Raw genomic sequence first — 21,379 nt, forward strand, 5'->3', positions numbered from 1 at the left:
TTCCCTCGTCTTCATTGCTCGATTTTGCTTGTGAGAAAGTGTCACTCACAGTTATCGAATGTCAATAATAATTTCACTGAAATTATGAAAATGTCACACTTAGGCAACTTGAAACCTTGGCAGCTATGATTTCTACACAGAGTAACCAGACATTATGGGAGGCCGGATTGGAGCTTGAATCAACTGCCACTTTTAAAGTGCTGGAGGAGTAAGTGTAACCTGGCGCAGGCAAACCTCTGATTTCTGCAGAGAACATCCTATGTATTTATTTTGTAGAGTTACATTAACATGTAGCTGATGGAAATCTGCTTGGCGCTTGCAAATTTGCAAAGACACCTGGCAGGCTGGTCACCATGAGGGTGCAGAGGAATACACCTCAATTAGAGCACATTTTACACTGATTCACTCATAGATGCCAAGGTTTCAGATTGGTAAATATGACGTTTTCATAATGTAACTGTAATAATGGGTGACATTCACTCAGTCTGACTGCTCAGTTTTCAGTAGCCTGCTGTTAGCGCACTTTAGTTAGGTGACTTTCTTAGAGTTTCTAGTTGCTCAAATGGGTGTAATTTCTGATATTTATAGGTTTCCCTCCTCTTCATTGCTTGATTTTGCCCATGAGAAAGTGTCACTCATTGTCGTTGAAATGTCACTCATAATTACACTGAGATTATGAAAATGTCACACATAACAATCTGAAACCTTGGCAGCTATGCTAATTTTAACACACACACCACATATGAACATCTCATAATTCCATGCCACACAATTCAACTATAAATAATTTAACCCTACAACATTCAATACCACATAATTACAATCCTAAAAATTAAAAAATACATATTTGCACGTCACTCCATACTACATAATTCCACATCACATAATAACATTCTACACAACTTAATACCACTCCAAGGGCCATATGTAGGTAAATTACATTTACCGATTCTTAAATACCGAATTTTACCGATTTGGTATTTATGAATCGGTAAATGTAATGTAGGTAAAATATTACCGAATCGGTAAGTGTCGGTATTTTAGAATCGGTATTTACCGATTCGGTAATGGCAACTGGCTTCCCATTCATTCCTATGGGCCTGGAGGCCCATAGGAATGAATGGGAAGCCAGTTGCCATTACCGAATCGGTAAATACCGAATCGGTAATGGGGGAGGCATCATCATGGGTGGCAGGGTGTCACATTGACACCCTGTTGCACCCCTGATTCCTGCATGTGTGCACATGTGGCACACATACATGCCCTAAGGGCATGTATGTCTGCCACATTGCACACTTCTAAGGGCCTAATAATGCTTTTTCTAAGACATTCGTCATTTACCACCAACTTTTAGTTGGTGGTAAATAACGAATCCACACTACACCCACACACTCCCCCTACATCTCATTTCAGGATTCGGTATTTACCGAATCGGTAAAATTACCGATTCGGTAATTTTACCGATTCGGTAAATTACCGAATCCTGAAATGTTCCCCCTACATACCAAAAGCCTGAATACCGGTCGGTAACGTGATTTTTACCGAAAATCGGCCGTTACCGACCGGTATTGGGCTTCCTACATATGGCCCCAAACCACATAATTATACTCCACACAACACAATTCAACTACACATAATTCCACTTCAACCTATATAATTATACTTCACACAACATATTTACACTTAACTGCAAAAGACATAATTACCCTCCACAAAATACAACTCTGTAACATGCTGCATAATTCCACTTCGCACAATTATACACCACACCATGCCACGTAATTCCACATCACACAATTCCACAATTCATCCCCACACAATTCATCACACAACATAATTACACACCACATAATACCACTCAGCACCACATAATTTACCTCCACATAATTATTCTCTACTTCATATATCATTAATACACTCCACATAAATCCAGTCTATGCCACATAGCAACATTCCACATAACTACACTTCACACCATGCCTCATAATACCACTCAACACAATTTTCACTCAACAGCACACACTTCCACGTCACACAAATTCAACTCTACACATTTCCATTCCACACCACATAATTCAACAACAAACTACATAATTTAAACCAACAACACAATTACACAACATACTTCCAATTTACACCACAAAATTCCACATCATGCTACAATATTCAACAGCACACCACGTAAGTAAAATCCACTACATATCACTCCACAACACAAAATACCATTCCAGATGCTCTCACTCCAAGACACACACTCCCACTCCATGACACACAATCTCACTCCACATAATTCCAGTACACTCAATACCACACAATTACTATCCACATAATTACACTGCACACCATGCCACATTATTTCACTACACAGGTCCAATCCACACAACACAATTCCACAACTAACAATTCCAATCCAAACCATATATGATTTGCATATATGCAAATGCATATATTGCAAAACCATATATTGCAAATGCTTACCTTCCAATGCGCCCCAGCAGATCCTGTTCCTGGAGCTGCAATCCTTCTCCTGCCCCTGTCAGCTCTCCTCTGTGCTGCCTCCTGCTCTCTCTGAGGGCCCCCACCCCAATCCTTTTTCCCGGCCTGGCTCTGGCTGAAGAGAAACAATGCAACTTGTTACTTTGTTTCTATTCAGTCCTGGGTCAGCCGGAGGAGCCCAGGGCAGGCTGCACACTGCATCTGCTTAAGAGCAATAGACATACAGCTCTCTACCGATGAGCTGAGGGGGCCCCCGCACCGAGGGGGCTGCGGGGCTGTTTGTTACATCCCCGAGCGACAGGCCAGTAGGGCTGGGGCCAAGGCAGTTGGTGTCCACTTCTCCTTCCTGGGTCAGCACATTCGCTTCGGTCCTTCTTCTTTCTTCTTCGAATCTGAGGAGGCAAGGTTCAGGGTCGCCCCTAAATACTAGATTTAGGGGCATTTAAAGGGGTGTGCAGGTCTGGACCAATGGGTCCCTTCCTTGGGGTGGGTACATCCCCTTTTATGCCACCCTCCAGTAGGAGAGTGCATGAGCCTCTTCGTAGTTGAATGAGTCCCCTCATCTTCCAGATGGAGGGGACTGAGATGTGTGCTTCACCTCGCCTCCCCACCTGAGGGATGGGGTTGGTAAAGGTAGGCATACCTCTCTTCTTAGCTTGGATTTCCTGCTGATTCTCCCACCCAAAGTGGGGGCCAGAACCGGTGGGAGCCAGTTGCTGGGAGCAGCAAAAGGCACAGACAGCGTCCAAAGGCAGCAGGACTTTCAAGCTTCTCCTCTCGTGGACCCAGCACATCCTGAGGGAAGAGGCATAACACCTCTGTCCAGGATGGCATTTGTTTCTGGGTGAATTTTACATTAAATCCCACAATAGCATCAGTGTGGGTATAATGTGCTGAGAAGTTTGCTACCAAACGTCCCAGTTTTTAGTAAAGCCATTATGGAGCTGTGGAGTTCATAGTGACCAACTCCCAGACCATATACTCTTTGTGGCTTTACTACACTTACAAAGTCTAAGAATGGACTTAGGGGCATATGTATTAAAAAATCATTTTGCAAGTCCTTAATAGCGATTTTTTGCGAATCGCTATTAAGGACTCACAAAATGAAATGTATGTAGGATTCGCAATATTAATTGCGATTCCTACGTATTCCTTAATTGTGAATCGCAAAAATTGTGATTCGCAATTAAGGAATACCTTCCCATTCATTCCTATGGGCCTAGAGGCCCATAGGAATGAATAGAAAGACATTCGCAATTTACGATTAACCATTAGGTACTCGCAAATTGTGAATGCAATTTCAAGGGTGCAAGGGTGTCAAAAGGACACCCTGTTGCACCCCTGAAATATGCATGTGCGCCAAATGGCACTTAGAAAAATTCAAAAAAGTGCATTTCACTAGGAAATCGCAAATTACCACCAACTTGAAGTTGGCGGTAATTTGCGATTTCTTAAGGCAAATTCTCACAACTTGGGTGCCTCAAGAATTGCATTTAAGGTATCGCAATTTGCGATGCCTTAAATGCATTCGCAAAATAGGGAATCTCATATTTTGCGATTCCCTATTTTGCGATGGCCTTTTGGGATGATACATCCCAAAAGGCTTTTTACAGTTCAAAAACGGGCCGATTCTGAGAATCAGCCCGTTTGCGAACGGGAAAATGGCTTGATACATATGCCCCTTAGACACTGTAGGGGTACAGGGCTCATGCCTCTGTACACTAACCTTTGGGCTAGTGCACCCTGCTAGAGGGGTGACTGACTTAGGCCTCGGGCAATGGATTGTAGGCATGGCAAACAGGGATGTGTGCCATGTCGACTTCACTTTTCTCCGCACCAAAACACGCAGCCTGCAGTGGCAGTGTGAGTGGGTTAAAGTGCAGGGCTTCTAAGGGTGACACAATAGGTGCTGCAGTCCTTAGGGACCTTCCTTGGTCATAGTAACCTTGCTGCCCATGATATCTTTTACAAGTAGCTTTCCTGTGACCAGGGATGTGCCAATTGTGGATAAAAAGGTGCAGTCTTGGGAAAGAACACAGGCCCTGGGAACCAGATTGGCAGGGAACCAGGGCATATCAAGTGAGGTTGCATCAGATGTTAGGCAAAATGTGGTGGGTAACCATGCAAAAAGGGGAACTTTCCTACTACTGCTAGCCATTGAACATATTCGCCCCTGTGTCTACTTCACCCCAGAGATGTCTTGGACTACTCAACCTGTGCTACTACTGACAGTCAGGTGCTGAAGAGGTACTTTGCCCAGTTGCGCAAGACCCATACTAGGCTGGGCCTTCGTGACATCAGGAGTAAAAGACCTCAACAACATGTGGTTGGGCTCAGTAGCTCCTGCTTACCCTGTGGCCCTCTAAACAGGGTTCTGACAAATTGAAATCAGTAATGGGGTGGACATCTGTATTCTCAAAAGGTTGCATTAGAGTAGACTGCGCTGGCTCCTATATACAATCAGGAAAAGAATAGACTTAGCAAACTGCACAGACCCTTGCAAAAGAATGAGATTGTGCGTTTGCCAAATAAGACGCCAGACTAGACTGCCTCATAGTGCAATCTGTAATGACGTGTCACAGGACCCTTTGCACTGCATGTGTATTCGACTAACTCTTTCAGTCTACCAATGAAAAGATGGTTCTATTGTTTAAATATGAATTAAGACCAGACTGCCATTTGGAGGCAGAAATCAGACTAGAGAATCTATTTAATACAATCATTAATTACATATTAATTTCAGTAAATAGTGCTTCCTCCACAATTCTTCGGTCTCATTAAGCTATAAATATTTAATGGTGATGCGAGTGACTCAATCAAGATAGGAATCTCTGGTGTTTTAGATACACATGCACTTGAGAACCCCTACAGACACACACAAATACACACCCTCAAACAGCACTCTACAACCGCTTCCCTTAACCTTCCTCACTCACGTGCACACCGGTCAGCTTGATCCAGTCATCGGATCACCCAGAAGTGACTTCCTTCCTTTAGCATAATTTCCCCATAAATTCCCCTAGTGAGCACTTGCTCATACCTGAAGGAGCCACAACGGACTCTGTGTAATTTATAGGTACAATGTATACCAGTAATCCCGGCAAGTTTTGAATAATATACTCAATGAAGAAGATAGGTAAGTGAATCAACTTACCTGATATGAGCGATCAAGACTAAACTTTGCACCCTTTCCTGTCCTGAAGAAGGCCCACAGACCCTTAGAGGCAATAAAGGACTAAAAAATGTGGACTTCTCACGATTAAAATCACTAGCTGCAGTAGATCACTAACATATCCACCTTAGCACCGACCTTGTTTTTAATATTACTCCTTCCTGAATCATTAAATTCACTAAACAGGAAAGGAGGTAATTTTAACCCTCACTCTTTTTCTCATTTCTTCATGACTGTCAAGAACTAGATGGTCTCCCTCCGTGTGGAGGATAGTAGACCGCCTGGATAACTGAAAACTCAGGCGGTGAAGACCCAATTATGACACTGTTCACCTAACCAATAAGGCGGAAAATCAAGACATACCGCCCTAAGAATTAGAATGAATGTTTTTTTTTTACATTTATATATAGACCCTGGTACCACCAGACACATGATCAATTCTCTCTTGATTGATGTTATTACCCACGGAAGCTGAATGAATCTCAGTTTCTATCTCCCTTTTAATATATGAATATAATTTTTCCATCCAGGCTCAACAAGTGAAAGCAGCAGGCTATGGAACAGGGCAGACACTTGACCTGGGGCTCATGTGACACTGTTATCATGTCAGAGCACACATGCGCACAAGCATACAGCAAATCTGCCAACTTATGTATATTTCTCACTGTGTGAGGATGGGGGCAGGGCTCGAAGGGGGCATGGCTTAATGCCGATTATAGCCCGAGGCACTGTAGTTCACCACCCCCCCTCCAACATCGAAAAACAAAACTTTGGAGGCTGCGGTCGATGTCTTCAGGAGGTTTCACACCCTGTAACGGACGTCGGCTGCTCAGAGCATTCAAACAATTAACTAGAAACCTGCTCTCTGCAGGGGTTTCCAGTGAATTGTTTGCACACCGTTTGATATTGGCTCCTCACCAGGTGATCGTGTAATGGGAACCGATATCCTGTGACACGCGATGGGACCGTGTGACTTAGAAGCTCAGATACAGCATCAAAGCTCTAGCTCAGCCACCAGCCGACAGTCACTTGTCTCAGCTAGTTTCCATTTAGCAGATGAGAATCCGCTCTTTCCCCGATTAGGGTGGGGCCAATAAGCCCTGTAACTTTTACATCTACTGTCCACGGGTGAGGCTTTCCAAAGAGTCCTGCTCCACTAAATTGAGTGCTAGGGCCTCACCAGCGCTCAATCACACAAATAAAGTACTGCTGGTGGCAATCAGGAAAACCTGAGGCTAACGAGTTGTGGAGCACACTGGGAAATTGTCTTATCAATGCATCTGAGCACATCTAGTCCCCCCAATCAACCACAACTCATTACGTGGTGGTTCCTCCTTCAACCAACTCCTTGTATAGATGAGGTGGTAAAAGTTCACCATTGATCCCTGAAACACAACACTCCTGTTTCACACTGGACTCCACTAAATGCCAAACCACGAGGCTGATGGGCTTTTCCTGCCTCTGCTAAGCCTGTACCTGAGACTGTAATTTTAATTTCAGCCTTCAACAGAATGTCAGTGGCATAACAGAGGCCCCACAGCCCCCACGGAGCGGGGGTCCTCGGGCTCCAGGGGGCCCCCTCATCACAGTGCCTTGGCAAGAGAGTTCTTGACTGACTAAGGAAGGGAGCCCTCCCTGTACTTTGCAGCCCCCCCCCCCATCAGGTTTTGTTACACCACTGCAGAATGTCACCAAAAACAGGAATAACAAGAAACGTGTGAATTGTTAAGTTGGGAGTTGGCGGGGGCAGGACCGACTGCCGGGCATGGACGACATGAGCTGAGCGAGCTCCGTCCCCAGCCCCGACACTTTGCAAATTATCCTGTCAATACTGGCACGCCGTTGTCTGATTTCGACACCGCAAGCGGCGGAACACCACAGGAGTATAACTGCGGCTGGACGAGCTTCTATCTGCTGGAAAAGTCTGCGAAATTGGCCAGGAGCTCTGGGGGGCCATTGGAGGCGGAGAGCGCGGGGCGGAGCCACAAACCAGCCACCTGTGCATAGAGATCGGGCGCCCTGCCTACACCTAATCTGGGGGCAACAAGTGTATTTTAATGAAATGCAGAGTGAGGAGACCGGTGCTGTTTGCTGTACTGCCCGGGGCTTTTCCGCTTTTTCCCTCTGACGGGGACATTAATACCGCTGCGTAGCTGCTACAACGGAGACACGATACAAGATGGCGGCCGGCGGCACCTTCTTATCGCAACACTGAGTTAATCAACAGCGGTCGACTACACAATGAATATGATGGGGTATGTGTGCGACCACTAGCGATTCTTCCCCCCCTCTGTCTGCGGTGAGCGCTCAGGAGAGCATCCTACTAAGGTGGCTGACTGCGGGGCCGGAGCAGCTGGGGCCGGTACATAGCCTAGGACCTGACTGGCTAACCTGCTGGGACCCCGCCGCGACCTGGGAGTATAACCAGCGGTTCCCTTTGATTCACCACTGCCATACACTGGTGAGGACTGCCGGGCCTGGCCCGGGAAGCTATGTGTGTCCCCCAAGGGACATAGAGAGTGCGTGGCAGCACGGTGGCTGGGCACACCTTCGTGAGCGCTGTGAGCCCGGAGAAAGAGCTGGCACATTGCTGATTTCCCGCCAGAGCTCCGTGCTGGATTATCCCCGAGCACGCAGGTGCTACTATCTGGTATCCGGAACGCGTCACTTTGCCCCTTGAGGGTGGCGGCACCCCTGTGAATTGCATCCCTGATGCCTCTAAGAGAGATTGCTACAGTACGCCACACTGCTCCAACGGAAGAGCGGAGTCGCCAACTCGAGGAGGCGTAGGACCTGAGGTGGGGAGGGCGTCACATACCGCTGCAGGTAGTACACTATGACATTCATGGCTCCTCCCCCGCTGCCATACCTGTTGTAGCCGCTGACTCTGCCGTGGGTGGTCTGCCACCTGGACATACTGTTTAGCGCAGTTCTGGTCCTTCTGCACTGTTGGGAGCGATCTGTGCTGTTGACCCTTGTTGCATCCAGCTAGAGAGGACAATACCAACCATATATACGGCCTGGGGCAACGACCTGCCATCCCCTGGCGCCTGAACAACCTGGAGCAGAGACGAGTGGGAACCCGAAGAGGCACCATGGGGCGCCCTAAAGCAAAACCAGCGGATGCCACGATGGACAACGCAACGCAATCCTCTACCGGTGGAGGCCCCTTCAGTCCCTCAGATAACGAGGTTATCCCGCCCACGGGAATGGACCCCCAGGCTGCTAAATTGGACTTGATACTAAAAGAAATCCGGGACTCTCGAACAGCGCTGGAAACTCGCATGGACATGATGTCAACGGGCCTCACTCTTTTACAAGCCGATCACAAAAAGCTTGCCAAGAAAGTCAGATCGATCAAGCTGGCCTTGGACGATCTTATCCCACAGCAAACGCTGCACTCCACGCACCTCGAAGACTTCAAACGCCAGCTCCGGGGACTGCAAGACAGAGTGGAACACGCAGTGGGGAGGTCCCGTCGCAACAATGTGCGCATTTTGGGGATTCCGGAACGCAGCGAGGGGTCTGATCCCACACGGTTCGTGGAAGACTGGCTCAGGGATAAGGTTGCCACGACGGGACTTACACCTCTTTACAGTGTGGAGAGAGCACAACGAGTGCCGCCCAGACCGGGTGCGCCCCCCCCCGCCCACTGATAGCTCGCATTCTTAATTACAAAGATCGTGACACCGTCTTGAAGGCTGCCCGGGAGAATGCGACAGTGAAATTTGAAAATAGAACTATCTCAATCTACCCAGATTTCACCCGAACGGTCCAGAGGGCACAAGCGACATTCCTAGCGGTAAAGAAAAGATTGCGCGACCACAGCCTGAAGTACGCCCTGCTCTTTCCGGCACGCCTAAAGGTGATCTATAATCAAAAATCATACTTTTTTGAAACTCCTGAAGAAGCAGCGGAATGGGTCGAAGTCACTCTCACGCTGGATCTCTCTCAAGACCCGCTCCTGCAGAATCATTCCAGCACCGCTGCGAGTCTCTCCTCGAAAACAGCACCAGCGTTGGAGCAAATCAGCACCAGCCAAGAAAATGCGCTACTCACGTCGGCCGCCCTGGCGGCGCATGATGCTCAGACAGTCAACCAAGTGGAACATATCTCAGACACTAACACAATATGCTCGGAGTCGGATACCAGCCAACCACTATTTCCCTCGATCACAGCGCAGATGGCGAATGACTTGACTTTGATGGGGTGCCCTGGGGTGGTAAAGTATGCAACAGTGCATGATGTGGAGTCATGATGTTAAGACTTGCTGATACGGCCCTGGCTGCATGAGCTTCCTAGGGCACAATTCTACTGTTATGTAGGGTTGTTTGTTTTAGTGCAGGTATGGCCTTCACCCCCCGAGCGACTGCGTGGTTTTATTTAACTAGTGTTGCCTATGTTGGGCTAATGGTACTGGTTTGGTCCTCTATAGTTTTACAAGGGAAACCTAGTGTTGGGATGTTATTGGGGGGTTATGTGCTGAGATCCCTCTGTACATATTATAGCAGGGCCTCTGTAACGGGTTCAACCCATACAAGAAGTTGTTCCTATGGCGGCGTCACCTAATACATATACTCTTTGTACATGGAATGTGCGCGGACGTGGCTCTATCCACAAGAGGCACAGAGTCTTGGCGAAATTAATAGACGAGAATCTCCGTTGCATGTTTACAGGAAACGCACCTTACTGGGGACGAAGCGACTAAGTTACAAAAGAAATGGCGGGGACAATTATTTGCCACTCATTATTCAGCTTTCTCAAGGGGGGCGGCGATATGGATGAAGAATACAGTGCCATTCACAATGTTGGAACAAAAAATAGATAGTAACGGTAGATATGTTCTACTGCATGGTTTGCTAGATGGGAGACATGTGGTGCTGGGTTGTATATATGCGCCCAACACTGAACAAGGCAAATACCTGGCTGCACTTAGTGAAGTTTTAACTGACTGGGCCGGTTACCAATGGATACTGGGTGGGGATTTTAACGCTGTGTTAGATATTGCCTTGGATAGATCCCACCCTCCACTACACGCTACTGAGAGCAGGAGACAAGCGGAAGCACTTTATGGGTGGGCACAGGGATGGGAACTGAGAGATGCCTGGAGAGCAAAACACAAGGGACACAGGGAATACACATTTTACTCTCCACCGCACGGCTTGCACACTCGAATAGACCATTTCCTATGCTCCACCACATTGTTGGAATCCATCACATCGGCACTCCACATGGGGAAAACACTGTCCGATCACAATCCGGTAGAGCTACAGATACAATGGGGTAAGATACCGACACCGATCCCCACATGGAGATTGCAGCCAGACATGTTAGTAGACAAGGTTTTCTGGGCGGCCCTGACAGAGACGATAAAACAATATTTTGAGGTGAATGTGGGTACTGCTAGCTCCTGGCAGATAGAATGAGACGCTTTCAAGACGACAGTGCGGGGAGTGGCCATCAGTACTAGAGTTGGGGTAAGGCAGGCGATCATTGATAGACTCAAGAAAATAGAGAACGACCTGGGCGTGCTAGGATGGGAGGCGGCAGGAACATGCGACCAACTCACGCAACTGCGCGAGGCCAATATACAATATGCTGAACTATTAGAGGAGCTTAGAGTAGTGCAGACAAATCCGGACCACTGCTAGCACGCTTGGTACGTCACGCCCCTGCTCCCACCCAAATAACGCACATAATTAACAGCGCTGGGGAAGAGGTCAACACACAAATGGACATCAACATTGCATTCAGAGACTATTATGCACTCCTTTACGCCCCTCCTACACCGCAGACCACGGCTCCTTATTTTGATGGTATTTGTATGACCCAACTCACACAGGATCAACAAGATGACCTGGCGCGCCCCATAACAGGCGCGGAAATCCGGCATGCCATTAAGGCCTTGCCGCGTAATAAGACCCCTGGGAATGACGGGTTCCCGGCTGAGTTTTACGTCACGTTTGCTGACCTCCTGGTGCCCCATCTGCAAACCCTTTACCAAGAATCTCTCACAGGCAACGGCTTACCGCACACCACATTACAGGCACTGGTGGTCTCGCTGCTGAAACCAGGCAGAAATGCCCTGCACATACACAATTACAGACCCTTGTCCCTACTTAATATGGACTACAAAATCCTCAGCCGCCTCTTGGCCACCCGACTTAACCAATTCATCCCCCTACTCATACACCCAGACCAGTGCGGCTTTGTGCCAGGCCGCAGCACAGCCCTTAATATTAGGCGCTTGCATCAGGTTATGATGGGTACGCACCCCTCGGTTAGCAAAGAGGGCTGCATCTCCCTAGACCTTAGACAAGCGTTCGACTCGCTGAGATGGGATTACATGTTTCGTGCCCTAGAGCGCTACGGCATACCACAGACATACCTAGCATGGGTGCGGTTGTTGCACACCAACCCTACTGCACGGGCCCGTACCGGCTGTCATATTTCAGGCCCATATGTGGTTGCCCGTGGGACGCGGCAGGGCTGCCCCTTATCCCCTTTGTTGTTTATTTTAGCACTGGAGCCCCTACTGCACAAGCTTCGCGCTGTTGCGTCCCCTCGGGGTGTGATCCGTGGCACTGCGACCCACATTGTCTCTGCCTACGCAGATGATATCATTCTCTACCTGAAGGACCTGAGTACCGAACTAGACCCTATACCAGAAATATTCGATGCCTTCAGCGCAATATCAGGCCTTACCATTAATGAATCTAAGTCCCATGCATATAACTTCGGCGCTGAGCGGGAGGAGGGACCTGTACGGTTCGCCCCTTGGGAACTCCATACCGCGCCTGTTACCTTCAAATATCTGGGCATACATATTTACCGTAACACCCAGGACCTGCTCGACGGAAACTTGGGTAGAGCACTCACGGCACTTAAGTCTCCGGTTCAGTTTTGGACCTCCTTACCTTTGTCAATAGCTGGCAGAGTAGCCATTACGAAAATGGTAATGTTACCACGGTTAATATATTTTTTTACCAACCTCCCGCTGCCTATACCCACAAAGACCTTTAAGCTAATGAATACCCTTTTGACAGACCTCATTTGGGGCACGGGACGTCGTCGTATTAGTCTAGCAAAACTGCAATTACCTACCACCCAGGGTGGCACGGGGGTCCCGGATCTGAAGGCATATAGCTATGCATGTCACCTACAGTGGCTTGCATACTGGTTAGCGGGACGGAACCTACACGAGCTGGAATTGACGGACAGGGACAAAAATAAAGGACTTATACACAGGCTACTATTGCCCCATGCTCCCATATCACCAGCCTTACCACACTTGCTTCGGTTGGCGGTCGGTTCCTGGCGCAGCGTTCTGAAATATAATTAGCAAAACAACGCCGTACGCCCATACTATACCCTTACTTGGTGTACCTACTAGATCGGGCACGCTCTCCAACCACGCGATTCGGGCATGGTCAGAGCCTGGTGTTACGACGATGGGGGATTTTTTCCAGGATGACATTTTAATGTCACATGCGGAATTCATGCAGACGCATGGCACGTCTGCCACATTGTTTCTCCTGCACACCCACGTCACCTACTACATTCGCACCACATGGGGACCCACGGGGGCTGAGCCGCCCACGAACGCACTTCTCAGAATGCAGTACATGATGGGCAATGGTGCCCGGCTAGTAAAGTGGCTGACCCACGGGATCAGGAGCGAGAAAAAGCTCTCTTTACTGACAACGCGAAACAAATGGGCGGGGGATGTCTGTCGCCAGTTATCGGACTAAGAATGGAGCAGGATCCTGGAATTCCCTAAAAAGGTTTTGAGGAACCCTAAATTTAAATTCATACAGCTAATGGTGCTCCATAGAGCGTACCTGACCCCGCGGCGCCTAAAGGCTATGTTTCCGGGCACGACGGATGAATGCCCGCGATGTCGAGCGTCACAGACGGGCTTACTACACATGCTATGGTCATGTCTCAAACTGGGTCATTACTGGGAAAAGGTTTGTGTCAGTCTCGAGGCGGTGGTCCCATCCCGCCCATATGACTCCTTAGAATATTGCATCCTGGGATTGGGCCCCCGCGCCAAGAAAGGAAACCCCTCCTCGCGTTTTGTTCATCTTGCGCTTCTTCTGGCCAAACGTACGGTGACCACCCGCTAGAAATCAACCAGAACCCCATCCCCAATGGACTGGCATGCCGAGGTACTTCAATGGGGAGGAGCAGAGTTAAGCAGGGAGGAATACAGGGGGCTAAGACGTACACCTAGTTCAATGGAGTGGCATGCACTGTTGAATGTTTTTGCTGTGCTGAATGTTGATGACTGATGACCGCGCCCCACCTCAGGGACTGGGTTACACTGAGTAAGCTTGCGCTGGTAGCGCAAACCGCCGATTCCGTATCATGCATTTGTGTACTGGCAATAACCACTGACGGGCCAGAATGAAACGGTGTACATTACCGCCGCACTGCATACACTGGAACAGGACAGGAGTTAGGATACACTGAAATAGGATAGGATCTGAGCACGGGGAGGGGGTAAGGTATATATATATATATATATTTTTTTTTTTGTTGCTATAAGTTCTGATTTAATTTTTGGGACATTATGGATCGTATGTTGATCCAATAGTCCACCCATCGACGCGATAATGATGGAAAAGGCCGGCGTTCGCCTTGGAGCAGGACTGCTGTGATATGGATGCCTGGAGTGAACTTATGGACAAATGGAACAATGATCTGGTGTGCATATTGGGTTTTTCATTTATTACTATTGTTTAATGCAAAACGATGACTTAAATGGGCGTACTATTGCTGGTTAATATACTAATAAAAGCGTCCTTATGTGTTCTTGTACCATCTAATGTCTGACCTTTTAAAATCAATAAAAACATTGAAAAAATGAAGAAAAAAAAAGTGGGGAGTTGGCCTAATAGTGCTTGAAAATTCAACACTTTAGAAATGTAGCACTTTTCCTTTGTAATCCTGTTAAAATTTGATCTGTAATGTGTACCCCATCAGATGAATGCAAACGGTGAATAGCATTGCAGTCGAATTTGTAAATACGGTGGGGCACAACAATAGATAGCGATTGATCACAAAAAAGGATGTAAATATTGGTGTCTTACACAATGGTGCCAGTGGTACTTTAACAAATACTGTTAAGCTATTATGATAAACCAGCTTTGGCAGAAAGAGTGCCACCTAGAAAACAGTACCCTGGTTGAAATGAGTCTTTCACAATGGAATCCCAATAGTGTGATCTGGCTAGAAGCCCTTAAGTGTTCTCAGGTGCAGCTTTGAAAGGCGTCCGGATACATGAGACAGTGGGGAACTAGATGAAACTATCTTGCCCAATTCTATATTGTTGTCCTACAGAAAAGCTGGATCCATCACCACCTGGAGTTTTTTAAGGGCGTTTTCGGGAAGCGTCATCTCACGCAGAATATTGATGTCTTACCAACAGCATTGTAGATGTGTCTCCTTTCAGAGACGGATGCACGCATTTCTTGTATTTCCTGCTCAAGTTGCTGGTTGACCTGCATTTTCTGACCCATCTGTCTCTCTACACCCTTGATGATTTCCTTGCAGTTCTTCACATTTTTCTCATGATCCTATGAAATAAATAAAAGAATGATGTGGGTGGAAAGGTTTAGTGGGATGATCCTTTCTGAAATGGGTAGGTTGTATCATTTTTAATGCAGTCTATGGAGATGTTCAGTGCTGCAGGTGCATATCTTAGGTGTATTCAAGCTCACCTTGTCCTGCAGTTCAAGTGTTTGCTCCAGGATCGAAATCTGATGCAGGATACGTTCATCATAATCTGCTACGTTTAGGAACTGTGGAAAAGGAAAGATGCATGTTTATTAAATTAATCTGCAGGGATGCAATGACGCGTTTATTTTCTGCTCTTAAAGATAAGTATTCGAACAGACTCGTTGGCTTGTTAATGGAGAGAGTGTGGTGGTTAACGTCTGCATGAAAGAGTGCAATGTGAGGTTTTGCCCATCCAGAATTCCTCACCAACAGTTTGTTAGGTTTATAAAATGTATAAAATACATCTGAGAGTAGTTTTCCCCCTCAAATTTGCAACAATCGAGGAACCCAGGCAAGCTCAATTTGAAGCAAAATACAATTCATTAATACCAACATTAAAAAAACAGCCACTCACTGGTGAGTATTGAATCACTGAACTTAGTCTTATGAACCATCCACCTGTGGTAAAGCTTACTAGTAAAGGCAAGTAGAGCAGGTTTAATTATGTACTTTATGATTACTATTTTAAAAATAAGCAGCGTTAATTGCATCATACCACAACTGTTCTGGGATAATTCCATATGAGTGCAATTTCTTTTTTTTGCTTTCTTTAAACAAAAAACACACATGGAAATGGGTACTGGAGCACAGAGGTGCAAATGTTCAAGTAAGTATAAAAGCAACAAAAACGTTTTGAAAATTGAAATTAAATATTGTTTCTAACAATCAGTAGAAAGTGACAAACATAGTTCACATGCTTTTTAGTTATGCTGTAAAAAAAGCAACATTTGAAACCGAACGAGTTTATGGAGACATTCAAATGCAAAAATGAGGTATGTTCCCAAGTCCAACGCCAAATAAGGAGCATGGTAAGAAAATACTAAGGTGTTACCATTTTTGGCCATCGTTGTGCAGTATCCTTTTTTTACCCATGAAACGCCCATGTGCATGTCGGAAGCACTTCTTCACTGTGCCGATGCAAGCATGTCTTTTTTTGATCGTCTTCCTCACTATCCCAGTCCCCAATTGCCATCACCTCTGTTCCTGGTCCTTGTCCTAGTACTTCACTGAACCCAGCCTATTTGTGATTCACAGCCTCTGGGGGGATGTCTGAGCAGCGGGTGTAGCCCCCAGTCTCTGAGATCCTTCAATGCACAATCCTGGTCACTGCAGCTACACTAACAGTGTAGTTAATGCAAGGATCACCTCGTCCTTGCCATTACGCACAATGTCTCTGCAGTAGGGCATTAAATCTTGGCACCTCACCTGCTCTGACTGGATAAACAATCAGTTTGCCGAGTGTGCGGTTCGAATGCCCATGCCCACTGTACTAACCTTTTCACAAGGCTGTTAAAAAATTTGTTTAACAAGTGGAGACAGGAAAAAGGGCAAATAATTAATAATTGTCAAGAAAATGCTGGGGAGAAGAGACAATAAGGACTCAATCAGAAGGAGATTGAAAAAGCCAAAAAGGAATAGGGAGACAGAGAGAGGGAGACAGTGAGAAGGAAAAATAATATATGCATTATAACCATGGGATGGTGGGAACAACAAGTAGCATGGCACCCTGAAAATGATAAATATGTGAACAAGGTGATGAAATGGTTAAGATACATCGATGACCTTTTAATAATATGGGACGGCACAACACAGGAATTTGAGGAATATTTCAAAATTTTAAATTCATCTGATGCTAACATAAGATTTACATACAACATCAGTAAAGAAAGAATCATATTCCTGGATACGGAAATTTACATTGCCAACAACCAATTGGAAACAACATTGCACAGAAAAGAGACATCAACAAATGCGACCTTACACGCAACCAGTTTCCATAAATCATCGGTTAAAGATAACATCCCATACGGTGAATTCCTGAGAGTACGAAGAATCTGCTCAGAACAGAAGGAATGGGAAGAACACAGTAGAAAAACGGCAAAAAGGTTCAGTCACTGGGGATATCAAAAAGGTATCATTCAGAAATGTTGGAAACGGGCTAACGAGAAGAGAAGACAAGACATTCTTGATGATAACCATCCAAGCAGGAAAAAACTTAAATCAGAAGAATCAACAGTCAGACTGATCTTGGATCATTCGAAGGAATCCAAACAAATAGCAGACATCCTTCGAAAAAATTGGAAGATCCTACAATTGGACCCGGTTGTGAGCGAAATTATGGGCAAACACCCTAACATCACATTTCGCCGAGCAAAAAACTTGAGACAAATTGATACACAGCCACCATCAAGATCATACCACCAAAAAAAAGGGCACACAGTGGCTAAATACAAAGGGGTTTAAAAAGTGTCACAGTTGTAAAGTCTGCCAAATTGCTAAAAACACAACGGAAGTCGAATTACCCAACAATAAAAAATGGCAGATAAAAGAACTCATTACATGCAAAAGCCAATTTGTAGTATACGTGATCCAATGCCCGTGTCAACTGAAATACATAGGAAGTACGAAATGTGAACTTAAAAAGAGAATATTGGAACATGTCAGAGCAACAATTAACAAGGACAGGAGCAACGCAGTTGCCAAACACATGGAGACCAATCATGGAGGAGATTGGAAATCCTTGGTATTTTACGCTCTGGAAACAATACCCCTACAGGAAAGAGGGGGAGACCGTGAAAAAACCTTGAGGCAAAGAGAATCACGGCAAATTCTCAATTTCAGGACCTTTACGCCATGGGGCCTCAACCAGAGTGAGAAACTGTACATTCATCTGTAGTTGGTATACTGACAAAGGGAGTTTTAGGCAGTCCAATTTAGAAAATGTTTTATATAAAATAAGTACTAAAAAATACCAAAAACACAACAAAATCTTTATATTGCCATATATATAAAAAAACTTTTAAAAAAAGCATAAAAAGACCTCAAAATAATCAATTTCCAACCACATAGATACAATCCATTGTCCGAGAAGAATCCAATTTAAAAAGTGGAATTGTAGCCCACTGGAGGGCAATTAACTAGTCCAGATATCGACCCACTAGAGGGTTCTATCTTGGATGACAATCATCACCAACGTCTGCATACTGAAGACGTAGCAATCGACCAATAAGTTATGTAATCTGTTTGCGCAAACAATTAAAAGAGGGAAAGAAATGAATAAGATAAAAATACATATATAATAATATTAAAAAAAAACAAATATAAATATAAAAATAACATTATGCAAATAACACATAACTAAGTGCTATTTGGCAGACCAAATTTGGAAATAAAACATATCACTATAAATGTTTTCCCACTTTATAAATTCAATATGGGTTGTAATGCAAGAGTCAATCAAGTGATTATAAAACTGAGGAATCAAATTCTTGCAAGAAACGGTATTGTTTATTGATATAAGGTTCAAAAACTACGAGGTCCAGAATTCTATGCTTTGTAACTGATGACATCAACAGTCACATGATTAATATTGATTGTTTTTATTGGTCAATTTCAAAAGTGTAATGACAACCGTGATCAAGCTATCAGTGGATGGTGAAACGCGTTGGTTTGTCTTAAGACTGGATATCTATTAAGACGAATAAAGAATTGGGATTAAAACTAAACAAACCGTGAGTGCGTGCTATTTGGTTTCCTACCAGGGAACCGTCGGAGGATGTTATGACGGCACAGCTCGGCCGCAGCATTGCACCGGATAGAGAAGCGCCAGGGGCCCCTTGAAACGGAGCGGAAGTGTGGAGATGCATTATAATCTGTGTTTTTAATTTCCAGGCCAGGGGGAGACCTGCACTTGTTTCTCATCATCATGATTTCACCCAGAAGAAGAGAGAGAAAGACAGCAAAGAAGAAAGAAGGAAGATAGATAGGAAAACAGTGATAAAGTGACAAAACAATGTTGAAGAAGAGCCTGCAAGAGTGAGCTAAATAGACCTAAAGTGCAGGGCGGTGCAAGAAAGAGACATGGGGTGGAATCATGACTGTAGCCTTGATGTTTGGCAGCAGTAGCACTCGGCAGTGCCGGCAGCGGGATCCTAAGATAAACTTTGAGCCCCGCACATGTTTTCTTTTTTTTATACTGATCAAGCAGGGATCATAGTGGCTGTTTTGGGATGCAAAGTATGGGAGCCGGATTCCAATCTGGACTTCCCTGCTTAATCAAATTGTGTCTCTGTCCCGCTGTACTTTCCACAGACAAACCTGAACTATGCTTTTAAAAGTTTGAAGGAGCTGGGGGAGAAACAGATACATGCGTGAGAAATGACAGCTGCTGTCACTAAAACAAAACACGGACAGGGTGGAAAAGGATAGGGGAAAGCAAATAAGGATGAAAAGAGGAAATGAGAGGAAGAAAGGATGAAAGTTCTTTTGTGTCAGGGAAGGCCGAGAAGGAAAGAAGAGGCTGTGACAGGGAGGAAGGAAACCAAATATTGATCTGTCGACTAACGTGCAGACTCTGGAACCACCATACTGGGACAATTTTAGCTATTCCATTTAACCAAAGTGTGTAATACTGGACACATAACTTTGTTTCCACTTCTCTCCGTTTCGCCAGCTGCTACAATCGGTGGTGGCTAGCTGCCAAAGGTGAGAGAGGAGATAAGGAACAGAGGAAGTGGAAGAATTCAGCACAGAGAGTGAAGGGGAAGAAGAGACAAATCATAACCGTCAGTTTAGGGAATTAATTTCTATATGAACCCAGACACTTCACCAAAGTCCCCACTGTGGTCCACCTCCTCTCATCTAACCATCTCACCCAACACCTAACCATCTCATCCAAGCCTTATGCATACGATTACTGACATATTGACCCCACTAGTGTGATTGGAGCACAATCAATCATGGCGGAGGGTTCACGACCAATCAATTATGCTATTTCAATGCAGTTAACCTTGTAGAATAATAGACCACACAAGTGCGGGCGGGGGTGGGTGTCATGAATGCTGACTTCCCATTCTGTTCGAAGGAAATTAAGGAGCTTTGGCCATCACTTGAATAGCTGAATAGTCCAGTAAAAATAGACTCAGGTTTGGAATCCAGCTTAAAAAACTGCATTTTGTACGAGTGTCCAAGAGTGATGTATGGCTATCTTCTTTATGGAGAAAACTAAATCCATCAGCCTTGACCTCAAAGCAAAGAGGGCCCTTCTTACATCACTTAAGAGGACGGTTCAGCCTGTCCTCTCGCCGAATCAAAAGCCACCCAGTATTAGCACTAAGAACAGGGCCACTTGGAACTCCTTCTCGCCCCTCAGTGAAGATGACATCTACAAAACCCTGCTTAGCATTAACCCCTCCAATCACTTTAGCGACCCACTGCCACCAGCTGTCTTCAAAGAAATCAAGGAGTCCCTCATCCCCCTCTGGACTAAAATTGTTAACGCCTCTTTATCTCAAGGCAAGATCCCCGAATGTCTAAAAGCAGCACAGGTCTCACCTATTCTAAAAAAACCTGATGCAGACAGATCTGATCTCAATAACATCAGCCCCATCTCCACCATCCCTACTCTGGCTAAGCTATTAGAAAAATGCGTAAAATCGCAACTTTGCTCGCACATCAAGACTTTCAATCTCCTGGATCAATACCAATCTGGCTTTAGGAGTGGTCACAGTACGGTAACGGCACTCATCCACTGTCATGATTGCCGAACGCAAGCCCCGGAAAACCGCGATCAACACCAACATGGCGGCTCGTTACCGCGCATGCGCAACGAAGTCAGGCGAGTTGAAAAGCCTGACTTCCGGTAAGCTCGAGGCTTCGTGTTCCAGTGTTGCTCCTCAGGCTGTTGTTGTGACTTCCTGTTTCTGACCCGGACTTAGACATTCTTCAGACTTTCGGAGTCTGGTTTCTTCGCCCTTCGAGCTCCTCTCCCGTCCTAGACCTTGAGCTGAGTCTCTTCTTTCCAGCATTCTCGTCAAAACTTTGCCTCCCCAAAATCATTCCTGACTTCTCCGGACATATTGTCGCTACGAGCCTTAGTGCTCTTCCTTACACCTGATTCCAGTATCGGAGGATTCGCGAGTAGCGGTG

At 45.7% G+C, this 21,379-nt stretch overlaps 1 protein-coding gene across 1 annotated transcript in view; it reads right to left on the reverse strand.

The window, feature by feature from the left end:
* The window catches only part of CFAP43 (cilia and flagella associated protein 43), a 638,428-nt gene that overhangs the window by 22,804 nt on the left and 594,245 nt on the right, over positions 1–21,379 (reverse strand). The window contains exons 36-37 of the mRNA XM_085607024.1: positions 15,394–15,474; positions 15,096–15,249 (exon numbers count right to left, since the gene is read on the reverse strand). Of these exons, the coding sequence (XP_085463150.1) occupies positions 15,096–15,249; positions 15,394–15,474 (235 nt within the window). The remainder of the gene's footprint in view (positions 1–15,095; positions 15,250–15,393; positions 15,475–21,379) is intronic.

The sequence above is a fragment of the Triturus cristatus genome, chromosome 1_2, assembly GCF_964204655.1.
Source record: "Triturus cristatus chromosome 1_2, aTriCri1.1, whole genome shotgun sequence".
Lineage (NCBI taxonomy): Eukaryota > Metazoa > Chordata > Amphibia > Caudata > Salamandridae > Triturus > Triturus cristatus.